Source organism: Marmota flaviventris, chromosome 6 (genome assembly GCF_047511675.1).
Source record: "Marmota flaviventris isolate mMarFla1 chromosome 6, mMarFla1.hap1, whole genome shotgun sequence".
In the NCBI taxonomy this organism is placed as follows: domain Eukaryota; kingdom Metazoa; phylum Chordata; class Mammalia; order Rodentia; family Sciuridae; genus Marmota; species Marmota flaviventris.
Genome location: NC_092503.1, coordinates 156765094 through 156781773, shown reverse-complemented (window position 1 = coordinate 156781773; position 16680 = coordinate 156765094). Strand labels below are relative to the sequence as shown.

Here is a 16680-nt window from a genome sequence, read left to right as displayed (position 1 = left end):
GTTTATGTAAGTGTAAAAGCCAGGACTGAGTCTCAGGCAACCTGACAAGACTGACGCTGCTACCTACAATGCCTCCAAAGACGGTCTCCATAAGAACCACCAAGCTGTTCCGTTCAAGAAACCTGCACCACAGCCCCAGAGTGGTCCGGGTCCTGCACCAGGTGCTGAAGGCACAGAGGGAAGAGGGGCACCGCTGTGAGGAGGGCCACACTCTAACAGGAGAGACGCAGTGCTTGTATGGAGCGTCACATGTGGGGTCCAGCATTACCCCAAAGAAAGAGCAGCCAAGTCAGCGGTGGCCTCGGGAATAGCAGACGCGTCTCAGCAGAGAAGGTCTCGGGCGAAGCTTTTGTACAATAAACAGGGGCCCCCAGGAATTCTGGGGTGAGAGGAAGGCTGCTCGGGGCCCAGGGGTGTGCAGACACGAAGGCAGGATGGAGGCAGGGGACTCCCTGATCTCGTCACGAGGTGACAGTGTGGCCGAATAATAAGAGAGTTCACAGGCCTTGGTGGGCCCTGGATAAACTACAGGGAGGAGGTGAGTCAGGAGGGATCTGGGGAGAACATCAGGCCATTTCCAGACTTGAGGAGTGGAGACCCGGGGAGGCGCAGCGAGGAGGAGAGGCCTGGCAGAGGCGGCCCCCCTATGGCAAAGCCCACGCATCTACGGGGACATACAGCAGGGCCCCAGGTGCCGGGAGAGGGCAGGGATCGAGGCTGAGGCAGCCAGGTGGGCACGCGCTGACTCAAAGACAGACTCTCCACTCTAAGAACACTGGAGACCTGGGGCTTCAAGTCCACACTGTATTTATCTTAGGACGGCAGAGTATGTGATGCGCGTTCTCAGGGAAGGGTCACAACAAACAGGAGTTTCAACGACTCATCGGGGCAGCGGCAAAGAGAGACCCGGTGTTAAATAAATGAAATATACTGTACCTTTAGGTGATAGTGAGGTTTTAGATAAATTTAAATGCTTTAATCCCTTTGGGAGTTTGGCAAATTGAATACTTAAAGAGGACACACCTGAGAAAGAAAAAAAAAAGAGAGATTATTAGACTTTTCAAGTTCTCAGTTGTATTTGGCAGTACATGAAAATAAACGTGATTCCCGTGAAGTGATCATGTTTCCTGTCTGCAGCCAGAGGCTATTTTCCAAACATTTACCATGGGCCCCTTTTCCTTCTGCCCAACCTGTGGGGTGGGCGACGGGCAGAGTGTTCAGTCCACGTGACAGTATCTGAAACTTGACCATTACCAACATTTTTCTCTGGTCAAATTCGACCCTCTTCCGATAGTCCCATCTAAAATGCAAATCTTCCTGAGAACGGCCATATAATTGCTCCCCCTTTTCTATTTAGCCTCTGTCTTAATGAGCTGATCTCCTCTGGATGAGGAGCTGCATGCTACTTAATTATAGTCAAGAATGGAATAATATTAATTACTCAGATAACAGCTTCACTTTTAACACGTGGATTCCTAAACTTAACTGGCTTATGGTTAGCCACCTCAGACGGGGCACAAGCACATTTTAACCATTTTCCCCTGTATGGTACTGGCGATTGAACCCAGGGGTGCTCTACTGCTGAGCTCCAACCCCAGCCCCTTTTGAGAGAGGGCTCACTTAGTTGCTGAGGCTGGACTTGAACTTGTGATTCTCTTGCCTCGGCCTCAGCCTCCCAGGTCACTGGGATTACAGGCATGCACCACTGCGCCCAGCTGTGTTTCAACTTCTTACAGTCAGGTTTTCAACTTGGAATGACAAGAAGTTATAGTATTTAAAATTAATGGCTGGAGTGGGAGGACAGACACCAGCTCACTCACTGGAGGGCTGCAATGAATGCAGAGCGTTTTCTGGGGGAAATGAGTAATAGGTGACTGTGGGCCCTCCCTACGGTCCCTCAAGCAACCCCACTTGCAGGTGGGCTGTCACCTCCCGGGGGCAGTTCTAGGGAGGCTCCTAAAACCATAACAAGCAAACGCTCCCCTAGACTAAGTCTGAGATTCCAGGCATCAATGGGAATCACTGCTGGTTGCTGCTCTATTACACAACCCTGAATTCTCTATAAATCTCACCAGATTTTACGAGAAATAACTACGTGAAAATAGCAAAAGTTGTACATCTTGACTAAGCATGAAGTGTTGGATGTTCCGGAAATTCCTGCCTCTCTCCAGAGTGTCGGGGGGTCGGGGGGTGGGGGGGAGGCATTTAATCAAACATTGCTAAGAAGACTATGTCTAAGTCAGGTGGTGCACACTCCTGCAATCCCAGCTGCTCAGAAGACCGAGGCCAGACTGGGCAACTGAGCCCAGGTCCTGTCTCAAAACCTAAAGGGGACTGGGGATGGAGCTCAGTGGTGGAGCACCTCTGGGTTCAATCCCTAGTCGCCCCACTAAGAAACGGAAGAAACCGGTCATCTCTACAGCGCTCCATGCTGTTTGTTTCTTCTTATTTACTTTGCCACAGTGGGGACTGCACCAGGCCCTTCGTTGCTAACCAATTCCAAGGCACTGAGCTCACTGTCAGCCCCAGGAACAGTAAGCGACCAAAGCGCCCACAGAGAGAAGCCAAGACGCCAGACGTATACGCGCCCATGCTGCCTGGTTCAGGAATTGGCAAAGCTGGTCTGTCACCGCAGGGCAGAACAGCACCTTCTCCTCAGCTGCGGAGGGCAGGGACGGGCAACACGGGGCCAAGCACTGCAAGCCCGGAGGGCTGTGGACGCTCCCCTCCAGCCCAGGCAGGGGTTCTGCAGGAGTGCGTGCCGTGCTGAGCTTCACTAAGACCCACAGTCTGGGTCCTGGAGGGCTGGGTCCCTGCAGTCGCTTTACCGGGAGGTGGTGGAACCTTCAGGAGGTGGGGCCTCATGGGAGGTCTTCAGGTCAGTGGGGACGTGCCCTCAGAGGGAACCTGGGGACCCAGTCTCTTCCTCAGTGCTCCCTGACTCGTGGTGTGAGCAGCGCTGTCTGCTGTGATCTTCACCATGACGTGCCGCCTCACCACAGGTCCAAAGTCAAGGGGCCATTCAGGCACAGACTGGGGACCTCCAGACCTGTGAGCAGAACCCAGCTGTTCTCTTTACGAGTTAACCATCTCGGATTTTTTGTTATAGCGATGGAACTCATGTAACACACTTGGGATTTATGGACGTTTCTGAATGCACATGTACTTCAAATAGAAAAATATTGGATTTCCACTTTTAAATTTTGATAGGAGTTATCACCGCCCACTCATCAAATATTTTCTGTTATTTAGCAAAGCATATGCTATAATGATGTTAATAAAAAAAATAATATCCTTAAAGCCACATTCTTCTTTCAAGCATTCTAAAAATATTTTTATATGACCGAAATTATTTCTGCTAAAATCTACCACTAAAACTCAAAAATTATATTCCAACTGATTTATTTTACTTCATTTTTTTGAGAAGACAACAATTTTAAACTTTTAATAGTCTTCTGTGTGTCAACCATTCATAGCAGCACACAATTCTGTAAATGCTCAAGCCAAAGAAGGGCTAGGACAGAGCTTTACCCGGCCAGGGACATCGCCCACCTTTTCCTCCCAGAGCCCTAAACCCCTGTATAAAAAGGGAGGTGCCCAGAAAGGACAGATGATCCACAATGTTCTCTGGAAGCCATGAAACCAAAAAGGACTCACCGCAAATCGCCTAAATTCAGATAAAAGTGAGAGTCAGGTTGGACAGTTCTGCTTTTTGAAAAGCAGATCTAAAAGTAAACAGGATTAAAAGGACAGAAATAAAAGGCACAGATAGTCTAGCTAATGTATCTATTTTTCAAATTCCAGACAAGTCATTGGAAATACACAATGGCTGATTAAGAGCACATCTAATTAAAAACGTGGTTCTCTATCCTAGAGAGAAATAGTGAATTATTTCATGACTTGTTCTACAAAACATATACCATAGGCCTTGGTGATAGTAAGATGAAGTGGTGCCAGGTTCTTATGTGTTACAAAAATCCAAAAGAGACTGTCTTTCTTGAAAGGTTTTCATTTCCTGGCATGCATAAGTCATAAACGTATTTCTTCTTTAAAGAAACCCCCTCTCCAATGCTAATGAAAGGGAATGCGTAATTCAGGGCAGCACTGCTCATTTATAATATCTATAATAAGAGGGTCAGAGGTTAGCTCAGTGGTAAAATACGCACTTTGCATGCACAAAGCCCTGGGTTCGACCTCTAGTACCAAAAATAATGAGAGAACTAAATTGATTGATGACATTTTCTCTCCATCCTTCAGATTTAAACTAGAGTAAAAATATGTAGTTTTGTCAGAAGAGAATCCCTTATATAAATCAAGTCACTGCATAACTAATTGAAAAGCAAACATTATTCATGTTCAAGAGTGGCATGTTTTTATTTCTACTTTATGAAATTTTTGCTTATAGGAACACTTCAGGTACCAATTTTCCACATTCTCTTTTTAGGGGTGCAGTCAGTACCTTACAGAGTGTGAGAAAACATACTCTTGAATCAGTTAGACCTGGATTGAAATCAGGCTGGGAGACCTGGGGGTGTCCCCCATTCCTGTAATATCCATCTGTGAACTGCAGAAAAGGCCCAGAAGTCACACTGGAGACCAGGCACGGAGAGCCCTTGCCCAGCACCCTGCACACACACTAGCTGGGTGAGTCCGGCTGACCTATCAAGAACCATCAGGCCCCCCAGAGAATGCTCTGTGAGGAGACGCAGCCACACATGCACACCTGGACAAGTGAGCTCCTGCCCTGGTCAAAGTTTCTCTGCACAGTTACATTCTGAGGAATTAAAAAAAGAGCCAATGATCTCCACCAAAAAACGCCGATGTCAACAACAACCAGGCCAGGGAAGGCTGATGTGAAAGAGACGGGTGGGGGATCGCACAATCCCTAAAAAGGTGGCCAGTTCTTATACCAAGGACCCCGTTAGCAGAGCTCAGAGAGGGAGAGACGTGAGCCTTGGAAATGTAAATCAAGAAAATAAAATGACCTTCCCTGTGTGCTCTGAAGTCCTTACGCAATGACCCCCAGAGCAACTGATGGCCAAGGAAACGATCCTACAAAGAAAAGGCCCGGGGATACTTTCTTGTGGCCAGAACTGCTCAATGCACACTTTTGCCCAAAATAAAGTAAAGGTAGACTTTGGAGCTGTGAATGAAACACTGAATTTACCATTAAAACTTATTTAGAGGTTTTACTAGATGAAATTACCTTTCTTGTGATTTTTAAAATATGTGTCAAAATTAGAAAAAAGATCCAATTTTAATTTTCCTCTTCAAAAAGAAACTATTAAAAGCTCCCTCTACTTTGAAGCATTTTTGCCTAATAAAAAAGTGATTATAAAATGTTTAGCATGGTAATTTGCTATCTGATGTTATTAACTTACAAACACTGGAAAATTAAATTTGACATTGCAAATTTAACCTCATTCGTCAATTATGCACCTAAAAGCCTGTAACACCGTACAAAATTCTAACACTTGTATATTTTGGAATCGTTATGACTAACACAGTAGAAAATAGTTTAAGATAGGTCCTTGTTAATTTGGAGCCTCAATATTAAAAATGTAATACGTTTCTGCCTGTAGAGTTCTAGCAATATGATGTGGGGAAACCAGTCTAAAACAGAATGACCACAAAACAAGGGCAGCGGAGGTATACTGCAAGGACGCACGACCATAGACAGACACTTCTTTCACTTGCTGATTGTATTTTGAATACATCACTTTAATTTAGTAAACCTCCTTTATGGGTCCTAAAAAAATATAGAATACGCTGTTTTTAGGTTTCCTAAAAAGGTTCATAAGTAATGATCGTCTGTAAATCATAATCAGCATGTGTCTATAATGCATCATGATGCCCACTCTTCATTCTGCTTGACCTTATGAAGTCACTTGAGAAAAATTTTGGATTACTTGAAATTTAGATTAGTAATAAAGTCATATAATTTCATTAAAGGATAATTATTTTAGAAGAAGAAGAGGAGGAGGAGGAGGAGGGGGAGGAGGAGGGGGGAGGGGAGGAAGGGGAGGGGGAGGTGGAGGGAGATGAGGAGGGGGAGGGGGAGGGGAGGAAGGGGAGGAGGAGGTGGAGGGAGATGGGGGGAGGGGGAGGGGGGGGAGGGGGAGGGGAGGAGGGGGGAGGGGAGGAGGGGGAGAGGAGGAGAGGGGGAGGAGGAGGGGGAGGAGGGGGGAGGGGAGGAAGGGGAGGGGGAGGTGGAGGGAGATGAGGAGGGGGAGGGGGAGGGGAGGAAGGGGAGGAGGAGGTGGAGGGAGATGAGGAGGGGGAGGAGGAGGGGGGAGGGGAGGAGGAGGGGGGAGGGGAGGAGGGGGAGGGGAGGAGGGGGAGGGGAGGAGAGGGGGGAGGGGAGGAGGGGGAGGGGGGAGGGGAGGAGGAGAGGGAGGAGGAGGGGGACAGTGCTCTTTATTACCGAGGCTCCTCCAGAGAGAAGGCAGGTGGGAAGCAGGAGAGCAGTGGACATGGAGGGGCAGAGAAGTGGGCATGGGGGAGGTTTTGGACTTTGGAAATGGCTTTCGAGGTGTCAAAAACTGAAGCCGCAGAAGAGGAACCACCCGAAGGAGTGGGCCAGCACCCAGCAGAGGCCAAGGAGAGCGCCCATCAAGACTCCACCATGACACCTGTGAATGGGCCGCAGGAGGGTGGAAAGACAGAGTTGGGACTCGGCGGGGGGGGGGGGGGGGGGACCCTGGCAGGAAAAAGCACAGAAATGCTACTTTGACATCCTCTCATTCTAAAGAGGAAATGAAATCTCCATCAACTTCACCATGGTATTTAAAACTGCATACAAGAATGAAAACTCGGTGAGATCAAACTCAATTTAAAGAAAATATAAACTGACTACGGACCAGGTCTCACACTAAGTGCAAAACAATGACCACACCAAGAAGGAGAAGCAGAACTGTCTCTCAGTCCCTTCGTCCAGTGGAATAATTAATCTTCATCAAGTCTGTGACTTGGGAAGAGGAAAGGCCCTTACTCAACAAAGCCAAAAAGCATCTGCGCAGAAAACGCTCTGAGAACCGAGTGTCAGGTTTCCCTTTCTGACCCTACCGACCCTCATCTACTGAAGCCTTCTTCCTCCACCTGAGCCCCAGCCTTCACCCTCCCCTTAGTCTGACACTTTAGTTAAATATTAAATGGTGTTTGTGGTGGGCAGGACCCTAACGTGGCCTCCAAGGTTCCCACACTGGAAACGCCCCTACGATGGGACGAGACTGGCGCAAAAAAAATGGGATTTCACACACACACACACACACACACACACAAAACGGGATTTCACCACCTCCATGACCCATCGGTTGATTCTGAATTCATCACCAGGGAAACTGCCCTGGTCAGCCTGCCTGGTCTGATGACCAGAGAGCTGTGCTCCAACTGTGCCCCTCGGGGAGAAGTGCCACATTGTGGGCAAGGCCCTGAGCATGGTCTCCAGGGGCAGGAAGTGGCCTCCATCAGCAGCAGCGAGAAAACAGTGCTGCACACCAAGGAAATAACCCTGCCACAACCCATGAACTCGGGGAGGACCCTGGCCACAGCAGCCACAGCCCCCACTGCCAACACACATTCAGCCTTGGGCGAGACGCCGGGCACAGAGCAGCCCCTAGACCCAGATCCCGCCCGGCCCAGAGACACTGGGCCCAGAGACACTGAGATGACATTTCCACCTCGTTTTAAGCCACCCGACGTGTGATGATTGGTTATGCAGCAATAGATAACTAATAAACCATTTTAACAACAATATTCTCCTTCTTTTTGTATCATTTCAAAAAAAAAGTTGATCAGATAATGAAATCATAACATGAGCATTCTCTCAAAAGGTAATAACTAGAAGCAAAAATCACATCAACAGCATTTCTAGCATAATTATAACTTAGCCTGATGCCCGTCTTTGTGGGAATAAAGCCCCTCTTCCCCCACGACACGGCGTCCAGGGAACCCTGACTGCTGCGGTACCTCTGTCCTCCAGGGGGTTGCCAGCAAGGTCGATCGTGTGGAGCCCTGAGTTGGGGTTATGTGCTAGAGCACTGGCCAGTTTCTGTGCAAAATCTCTGCAAGAAAACAAAACAGTAAGAGTAAATATCAGGGTAAATAAAGTGGATGTAAAACTGTTCATATGAAATATTTAAGAATGAAAATAGTGAAGTCTAAACAATAGAAACCCCCTTTATGCCATCAATCTGCACCTCACATATGTGTTAACCCCACTCATGACTCATTAGAGAAAGCACAGCCAGAATACGGCTCACGTCCAGTTACCAGAACATCACTCAAAAGCAAAGAGAACACACACAACTGCTCTTTTAAAGACACATTGCTTTATGATATTAACGGCACTACTTGATCTTTTATAAATTTTTTTGTAAAAAATCCTGGATTCGACCTGCTTTTCATTCAAAATTCCAGCGGCCACTCAGTTCTCATCTGCTGCAACACTCATGAATATAAAACCGGTCACTCTGACTACTGAGCTAAAGGCTACAACCGCTAGCTCTATATTGTACAAAACACAAACCACTCTCCACGTTGCATTCAGGCTGATGTAACTTGGATGACAAAACCCAATGCTTGTCACAGGCTACAGGGCGTCTTCGCCCTCACAGTCCATGCTCTGAACCCGAGGCCTGGTGTGACCCCCCCACCGCTAGGTGAAGGCCGCGTAAGGGTCAACAGGAGGGGACAAAAGTGACTGAACCAGCCAAGCAGAGCAGGAAAGCCTCAGGAGCCACGGAGCCACGACACCACTGCCAGCGACCATGATCCTAGGAGTGGCAGCGGCCCCCACCACAGGGCAGGCCCTGTCCTGTGCTCTGCGCGTGTCCCCTCACCCACCCTCGCCTCTGCCATTCTGCAAGGAAGGCACCTCTGTCACCCTTTCCCAGAGCAAAGCGCCTGAGTTGCAGAGAGCCAGGGGACTGCCAAGGACAAGGTTCTCGGTCAAGGTCCACGCTGCTGACCACCAGCCTTGGCTCCCCACAAACACCAGGCAACCCTCCCCCGCACAGCCTCACCACGTCCTGGCCCTCGTGACAGAGAGGGCAGCATGGGATTGCTTTTTTTGCTTTTGCCAGCAGGGAGAACTGAACATATGCGTAGGCCGGAGTTTTAAGATCTACGCGATGATTAAAAGAGTGAACGCCACCGAGTCTTAACGCCACGCGTTCACACCTTCAGAAAAATACTCACGTTCGAAGTCCAGCGTTTTCCAACACCAGTTCTTCCAGCCGACTGGACCGACTCACCACTCTTAAGATCTGTTCGCAGACGTCAGCAGACTGTAACGGAAACGTTCGTTGACCATCCCGTGAGTCAAAGAAAGCCACCTCACTGTCATGCAAAGTCTAGAGCGAATGAAACACTCACCCATGAACCCAGTCACTCAACAGCTCCTGAAAGTGCACCTACCACTCACAGTGTCACAACGGGGACCGTGGGATACAGTGACGTAAAGGACAGAGTGCACCCGTGACAAGGGTGAGCAACGACACGTGACCTTCATTGTGTCGAACGCATGTTCCTGGCATGTCGACAGCCCCCACTCCTGTGTCGAACGCATGGTCCTGGCGTGTCCACAGCCCCCACTTCTACTGAAACTCAATCAACATGTGGTAGCCAGTGGGGCTTTGGGAGGTGACTAGTCAGGAGGGTGCAGCCCTCATGCACAGGATCACTGCCCTGAGAAAAGAGCACCCAGGGAGCTGCCTGCCCCTCCCACCATGTGAAGACACAGCTGGAGGGGCCACCACCAGCCACAACGCAGGCCCCAGGAGACTATGAATCTTCCGCTGCCTTAATTACAGACTCCCCAGCCTCCGAAACTATGAACAGTAAGCTTCTCTTGTTTATAAGCTACCCAGTCTATGGTGTTTTGTTACAGGCAGTCCCAACAGGCTAAGACAAAGAAAATACACAACTAAGGTAAACTAATAAAGAGGCCATCTTGGTAGTGGTACAAGAACCCTTAGGCCCATGTCATCCAAGCTTGGGAACACCCAAAGGGCTTCCCTAAGAAGCTGAAGTGCAGAGCGGAGAGCTGAAGACCATGGCTAATGAGGGGACGGTGACATGAGTGTGTCCTCTGCAGCTCTCCAGGGGACAGGCCCTGCGCTGAGCCTTCAGGAGCATTTCATGATGAACTGTTGGCTAAGGAATGCCAATCCCTTTTTGTAGGTAAGAAAGCTAAGTGGAAAGGTGTCACACATTTTAACGGGGAGCTTGATAAGCACGTGGTGGCTGGTATCGTGACGCTGCCACCATACTGTAACTGGGGAGGGGGGAAGAGCCCAATGAGGGAAAGAGTTAAACCCTCGCCTGTGTTCCATGCGTTTTCAAGACATCTTGTATCTATATGATAATCATAGCTGTGGAAAGAGAAGTGGTTAGGATGTGACGTTAGAAGAAAATGCAAAAAGAGAATGAACAAGATCGCAACTAAGTCCAGCCCTGGTGCTCTGCAGGCTGAGCAGGCCCCAAGCACTCCCGGCAGCCTCAGCAACTCAGTGAGAACCTGCCTCTAAGTGAAATATAAAAAAGGATTGGGGATGTGACTCGGTGGTTAAGAGCCCAGGGGTCCAATCTGCCCCAAAGAAAGATTACTATTAAAATGAGCTATGAACCCTGGAAAAGCATATCAGAGGGAGAGAATGGTACCTGATTCCTTCTTTTCAATTTTTATGTATGTTTTATATTTATTTATATATATTCTGCCTTATTCCAAAACTAAAGGTAGCACGTGACCTTCATTGTTTAAATATAGAAAAGTTATTTTTTCAAATACTAAGAGTTATTTTAAAAAGCTCATTACCACCTAGGGTCTATTTAAATCCTTTGTGCATTAATAAGAGAAAGCACGTTGTGTGAGCCCGGGCACACAACAATCAAAGCACTTTCTTGCCTTAAAATATCACATAAAATATTAATAGTCCTCTGACTTATCAGATCACGAATACCCAGCTGGACTGACCACTCTGGAACGGAGTCTGACAGGGCCTGCGCCACACGTTTCCAGTCAAGCCTCACCTGGAGACCCCAAGTCCCCGGCATCTATGCTCTCACACTTCCACTCAGTCCACAGTGCCTCTCTCCACCATTCCCGGGCTTCTCATGTGTCCTGATGGACAGATGAAGAGAAAATTTGATTCCAGGCAACCTGATGCCCGCAGTGTGCATTATGCTAACAGTGGTGCTTTCTGACGGTGGCCCTGACCAGCTAGACTGACTCACGAGGCACACCTGAGGCAGCTGGTTATGTGTGCTGTCCAGGCACAAAGGGGTTGCCCGGGCCATGCGTTATCAGGGATCCTCCTTCTCGAAACGCTGCCTCTTCTGAGCTACCTCACAGAGCATCAGGAAGGATAATTCACCAAAGCCAGGCTTTCAAGATTTACACATTGGTTATAAATACAGTAACACAAGTTCATTACAGAGAGTGCAGGAAAGTGTGTCCAACTTCTCCTTAAGACACCAGTACGGGAGGGTTGTGACAAGTCATCCTTGACTACACTAATCCGGCTCACTTTTACTGAGCATCACTCCATGAAAAGCATCTACAATGAGGAATAGAGAGGAAACGTTTTACAGCCGTGCACACACACCTGGCACCGAGCAGAACATGACAACGGCCACAGTTCTCTCAAACGTCTCCTGCATGCTCAGCCCTGGCTCAGAAAAAAACTATTAAAAAATAAATAAATTCAGTGGCTAAGAGCTTGCATTTAATTAAAAATCTAATGCATAGACCAAAAAACTAGGATCACGGTAAGGCCATAAATGAACTAGTACAAAATAATAAATATGGAACTTTGGGGCTGAAAGGAACCACGTGCATTACCTGCTACAGTCATATCATCTTTAAAGACTTTCAAAACGATGCAAGGACCTGCCTGAGTTACCAAACTGAGAAAGTTGAGGCAGACGGTAATTCACCACTCCTTTAACAAATCAAGAATGTTGGACAGGAATACAACCCTCATCGCACATTTGGATTCTTTTAAATCCTCTATTCAGATCAGGATTAGTGGCTGCTAATTTGCTTCATAAAATCAGCACTGAGCATGTAAGTCATATTTTACAGGAAGTACCTTAGCACAGAAACCCTTGTATTAAACCTTAATGATCCAGGTACTCCATGTAACTTGAGAGAAAACCACTTATTTTTTTCTCTGCATTTCAAGTTTTAAAAAATCCAAAAACCAACGTACTTCTTTGTGTTATCCTTTCCTTCAAATAAACTCCACGTTAAAATGTGCTCTGAGATTGCCCACCACAATACCACTGGAGAACAAAGCATCCCTTCCTTTTATTTTTGGGTGAGAAACATAAGGAATTTTCTTTTCAAGACTTGAACAGCGATATCCATAAAGATCACTTTTCATTTTAAAATATCAAACGTTGAAAATATGTGCATGCATTGGTCTCTGATTAAATCTCAGTTCCGCGGAGAGTGGTACCGGCCACCTGCCATCCTGCCGCGTGGCTTCCTCCATCCCAGGATCCCAGGAAGCACACAGCACTGCTCGCTTTGCTTCACCAGCACCTAAAGGACCTGGCGCGCTACACACTCGGGCAGCTGGAAGGCGGGGGTGCCAAGGGCCTGGACACGCTCCTGTTCCACTGAAATGGGACGGTTTCCGTAAGCAGGAGGACAGCACGGTCTCTTTAGAACTCTTAGGGTCATGAGCAACTGACTTTAGAGAGCTCCTGTTCCCTTTGATCCCGCAACCCTTGGGCTGACCTCACTCCACCAACACGCCTCTTTCCCTCCTGTGAGGTCCGCTGGTTCAGTCCTGGGAACGGCCCCACCCAGCAGGCAGCAAATAAGAGGCTTCTTCCCAGGTTTCTCCTGGGGGCTACCTGCTGTTCCCTGAGGGATCCCTGGCCCCTGCTCCTGGCTCTCAGCTCCATCCTCTGGGCTCAGCCACTAGAGCAGCCCAGAGGAAACAATTCCCACAGTCCCTACCCCACCCGAGCTCCTTTCTCGGCCTCTTTGCTGGTACAGGTGTGACAATAAGAACCACAGCTATGAAATGCCTGTGACCCAGACTGGGTACAAGTTCTCCACCCATCACTGACTCATCTCCACAACCCGCAAATTAGTTTAGTGGCTATATTCACTCACCCATTGATTCACTGAACTTATTCTATATCCATTAACCCAAGTTTTACCAAGTAGCAAGCACGAGCCGTGCACTTGAGAAACACAGGGTAGAGAGGGGCAAGACGTGAGCTGGAGCCCACTCGCAGTCATGGGAAAGCAGGTCACACAGGCTGGGGAAGAGTTAACTGAGACTCCGATTCTGATGCCAGGCCACACGTTTGTCCTAAGGCCCCAAAGGAGTTCAGCTTACAGACTCACACCTGCCCCAATCCTGGTAAATTCAGGGAATGAAGTGGCCCCCTAGTAGCCAATCTCCACCCCCCTCTTCTGTAGATCCACATTTCAATTCAAAACCTATCTTTTCATTATGAAAATCTTAAACCTCCAGATTCTATGGCCTCTGAAAGCTGGAGGAGTTGAAGTGAGAGCCTACAATAAAACAATATCTAAATCATTTCTCATTGTAAACTGAGGCATCAGGAAGCTGCCTGGTATCCGTCCATAAACCATGCTAAACGTGCACGACCCCCAACCAAGCATCCCTTCCCACAGGAAAACAGACAAATCTTTCTCTCCCCATCTCTTGTGAAAACTAACAAGATTTCACTCCAATTTCATTCTGCTTACATGTACATTTGCCAGAAAAGGCATATAAAAATGAATACTGACTAGCATAACCAACCAGACCAACCCTACCTCTTCACAGTTCCTGAAATCCTTTTGTTGTTTGTTTGTTTGGTGGGGGGAGTACCAGGGATTGAACCCAGGGGCACTCAACCACCGAGCCTCATCCCCAGCCCTGTTTTGTATTTTGTTTAGAGACAGGGTCTCACTGAGTTGCTTACATCTCACTTTTGCTAAGGCTGGCTTTGAACTTACGATCCTCCTCAGCCTCCCGAGCCATTGGGATTACAGGCATGCGCCACTGCACCCGGCCTCCTGAAACTCTTTTTAAGGGCAACTTTATATAGAGGAAACACAGGAGAGGAGCATCGAATTCACTGTTTGCAGCTGTGCTGATGTAACGTCGACATTTTTTTCCGACTGAACGAGTACGTACTGAATGCTACACTAAGTGTGTCTTTCTGTTCATGAGGAAGGGCTTCTCTGAAGCATCTCCATTACAAATTTTACAAAATGGTATGCAAACCCCTTACAGGAAAATATCTGCTCAAGAAATAAAATGTATGCAGTTTACCAACATGAGAGAAAAAAAAAATTTTTACACAATTACTAAATTTTTTTAAAATATTTTTTTTAGTTGTAGTTGGACACAATACCTTTATTTATTTATTTTATGTGGTGCTGAGGATCAAACCCAGTGCCTTGCTTGTCCTAGGCAAGGACTCTACCGCTGAGCCACAACCCCAGCCCCACAACTATGAGGTTTTTGAAACTCAGCAAAGTCAAGCAACATCCCCACATGTTCAGTCACTCACCAGTCTTAGATCCTTCGAAGACAGCTTGGTGAACCACTGATTGTACTCCAGAGCAGCAACGATGGGGATGAGGTCCCTGGAAGGAAGGCAGGCAGTGCGTGAAGGACCCTCACAGACCAGCCCGGCCGGCCCGTGCGAGAGCCCACAGCACCCACTGATACCCGCAAATGCAACATCCAGCCCACACAGTTTTGGCCACTGTACAACAATCCAATTCTCCATGGCATCTTCATCATGATGCATGCAGAACTCCCAAAGCTGAAGTGAGCCCCCTCCAGGGACCGACCGAGTCCTACTAAAGGAAACGAGGTGGGCAGCATTGATCTGGAGGGCGTCCTCCTTCTGAAAGGTCTAATTCTGCACTGCCTTATTTCTTTAGCCTGCTCCTTCATAAACTCTCTCGCCCTCATGTACATCCCATATTCTCTGGGAGGAGGAGCTGGTAGCACAGGCGAGGACCAGCCCCTCCTGGCAGCAGGGGCTTCCCAGCGCAGAGTGACCATCTGCAACCACCTGGGAGTCTTCTCAGCTCTTGGTGGGGACCTCCTCCGGGCGGTCCAGGCATGACCCCGTCTGAAGCTCTCCACCAGGAGGGAGGCTACACTTCCCCAGCCGCAGCCCCCACGGCACGGGCCTCCCTCACAATCCAGATGGAACCTGACAGTGCCCGCTCATCGACACACCGTGCAGGGTGGCAGCCGCAGACGTCCATCACTGCCGGGCTCAGCACGAGGACGGCATGCCACTGGGGTCACCGTGACACTGTCACAACTGGATGGGGGTCACGTCTTCAAGGAGAGGCCCCAGCCAATGTCTTCACCTGAGTGGGGACATGTGGTCACCCAGCATTCAGCTCATTCCATCTCCCATTCAATTCGTCCCTTAAGCACCGTCTCCTAGCACCTCAGACTCTGGATGCTTTGAAAACCAAGGGTCTGCTCTGGTTCTGTGGCTTCAGTGCGGCCACACACTTCATCCTCAGCGCATGCCACGTAGCAGACACTCAGGTTCTCGCTGACAGAAAAGAAGGCGGAAAGTGGGAGGAGCCCTGGAAAGTGATGTTTTCTGCAACATGGCTGCCAAGTCCTTCCCGCTGTCACCGCAAAACTCCCTGAGGAGGTGCCCCGCTGAGGTTTCACAGATAAAGAGACACACGGGAGACGAGGTCAAAGAGACAGGAGGAGGACCTCAACCCAGATGCGAAAGTGCCACGTGTGTACAGGTCACGGGACACGTTCCAGAGACAGGAAATGAGCACGCACAGGTGGGAGAAGAAAGGCAGCAAGAGGATGAGCAGCCCTGGCACGTCTCCTGAGCCCCGAGGAGAGACAGTGACCCGAGGCACAGACTCCAGGCCTGCAAAGAAGCAGGACCCAGAGCAAGGCATGACCCCGTCCAAGGTCAGAGCTGACACCAAAAGCATCGTCCTTAAGTGAAAAACAAAATCAATAAGTGAGACTATCAAAACCAAAAGCTAGTTGTGCAGAAGATGCTGTTAAGAGGAGGAAAAGACAATCCACGTGCTGAGAAAGGACATCGTGAACAACATTTCTGACAGAAGAATCGACTCAGGATACAGAAAGCAAAATTCCCCAAACTCAATGATGAGAATCACAACTCCAATTTTTAAAAATGAGCGAAAGATCTAAGCAGACACTTTGCCAAATAATATAAATGTATAGCAAACAAGCCCATGAGAAGACAACCAGAAATAGTAGCCACTAGGAAAACATGATTCAAACCCAAAATGAGACAAGCGCGGCCGCTCACGCCTGCCATCACCAAGACTCGGGAGGCTAAGGCAAGAGGATTGGAAACAGAAGGCCAGCCTCAGCAACCTAGAGAGACCCTGTCACAAAATTTAAAATAAAAAGGGCTAGAGATACGGCTCAGTAGTTAAAGGGCTTCTGGGTCCAATCCCCAGTTCCAAAAGGTAAATGGAAATAACAACAAGACAGCACTTCACACTTACTGAAGGGCTAAAACCAAAACGAGCAAAAACCTGGCAAAAGCAAAGGCTGCCAAGGACAAGAGCAGCAGATGCTCTCACACACGGCAGATAACCAGACAGTGGCACATCGGCACGCGACACTGTCACGGTGTCCCCCAGTCCAGTGCCTGCATGCCACGGGA

General features: G+C 48.4%; 1 protein-coding gene across 2 annotated transcripts in view; it reads right to left on the bottom strand.

Annotated features, from left to right (window-relative positions):
• Nucleotides 1-16680, bottom strand: part of Carmil1 (capping protein regulator and myosin 1 linker 1) — a 236655-nt gene that overhangs the window by 98854 nt on the left and 121121 nt on the right. For both annotated transcript variants that reach the window (XM_027948328.3, XM_071613725.1), the window contains 4 exons: nucleotides 14548-14623; nucleotides 9199-9287; nucleotides 7969-8063; nucleotides 937-1023 (listed from right to left, as the gene is read on the bottom strand). In XM_027948328.3, the coding sequence (XP_027804129.2) occupies nucleotides 937-1023; nucleotides 7969-8063; nucleotides 9199-9287; nucleotides 14548-14623 (347 nt within the window). The remainder of the gene's footprint in view (nucleotides 1-936; nucleotides 1024-7968; nucleotides 8064-9198; nucleotides 9288-14547; nucleotides 14624-16680) is intronic.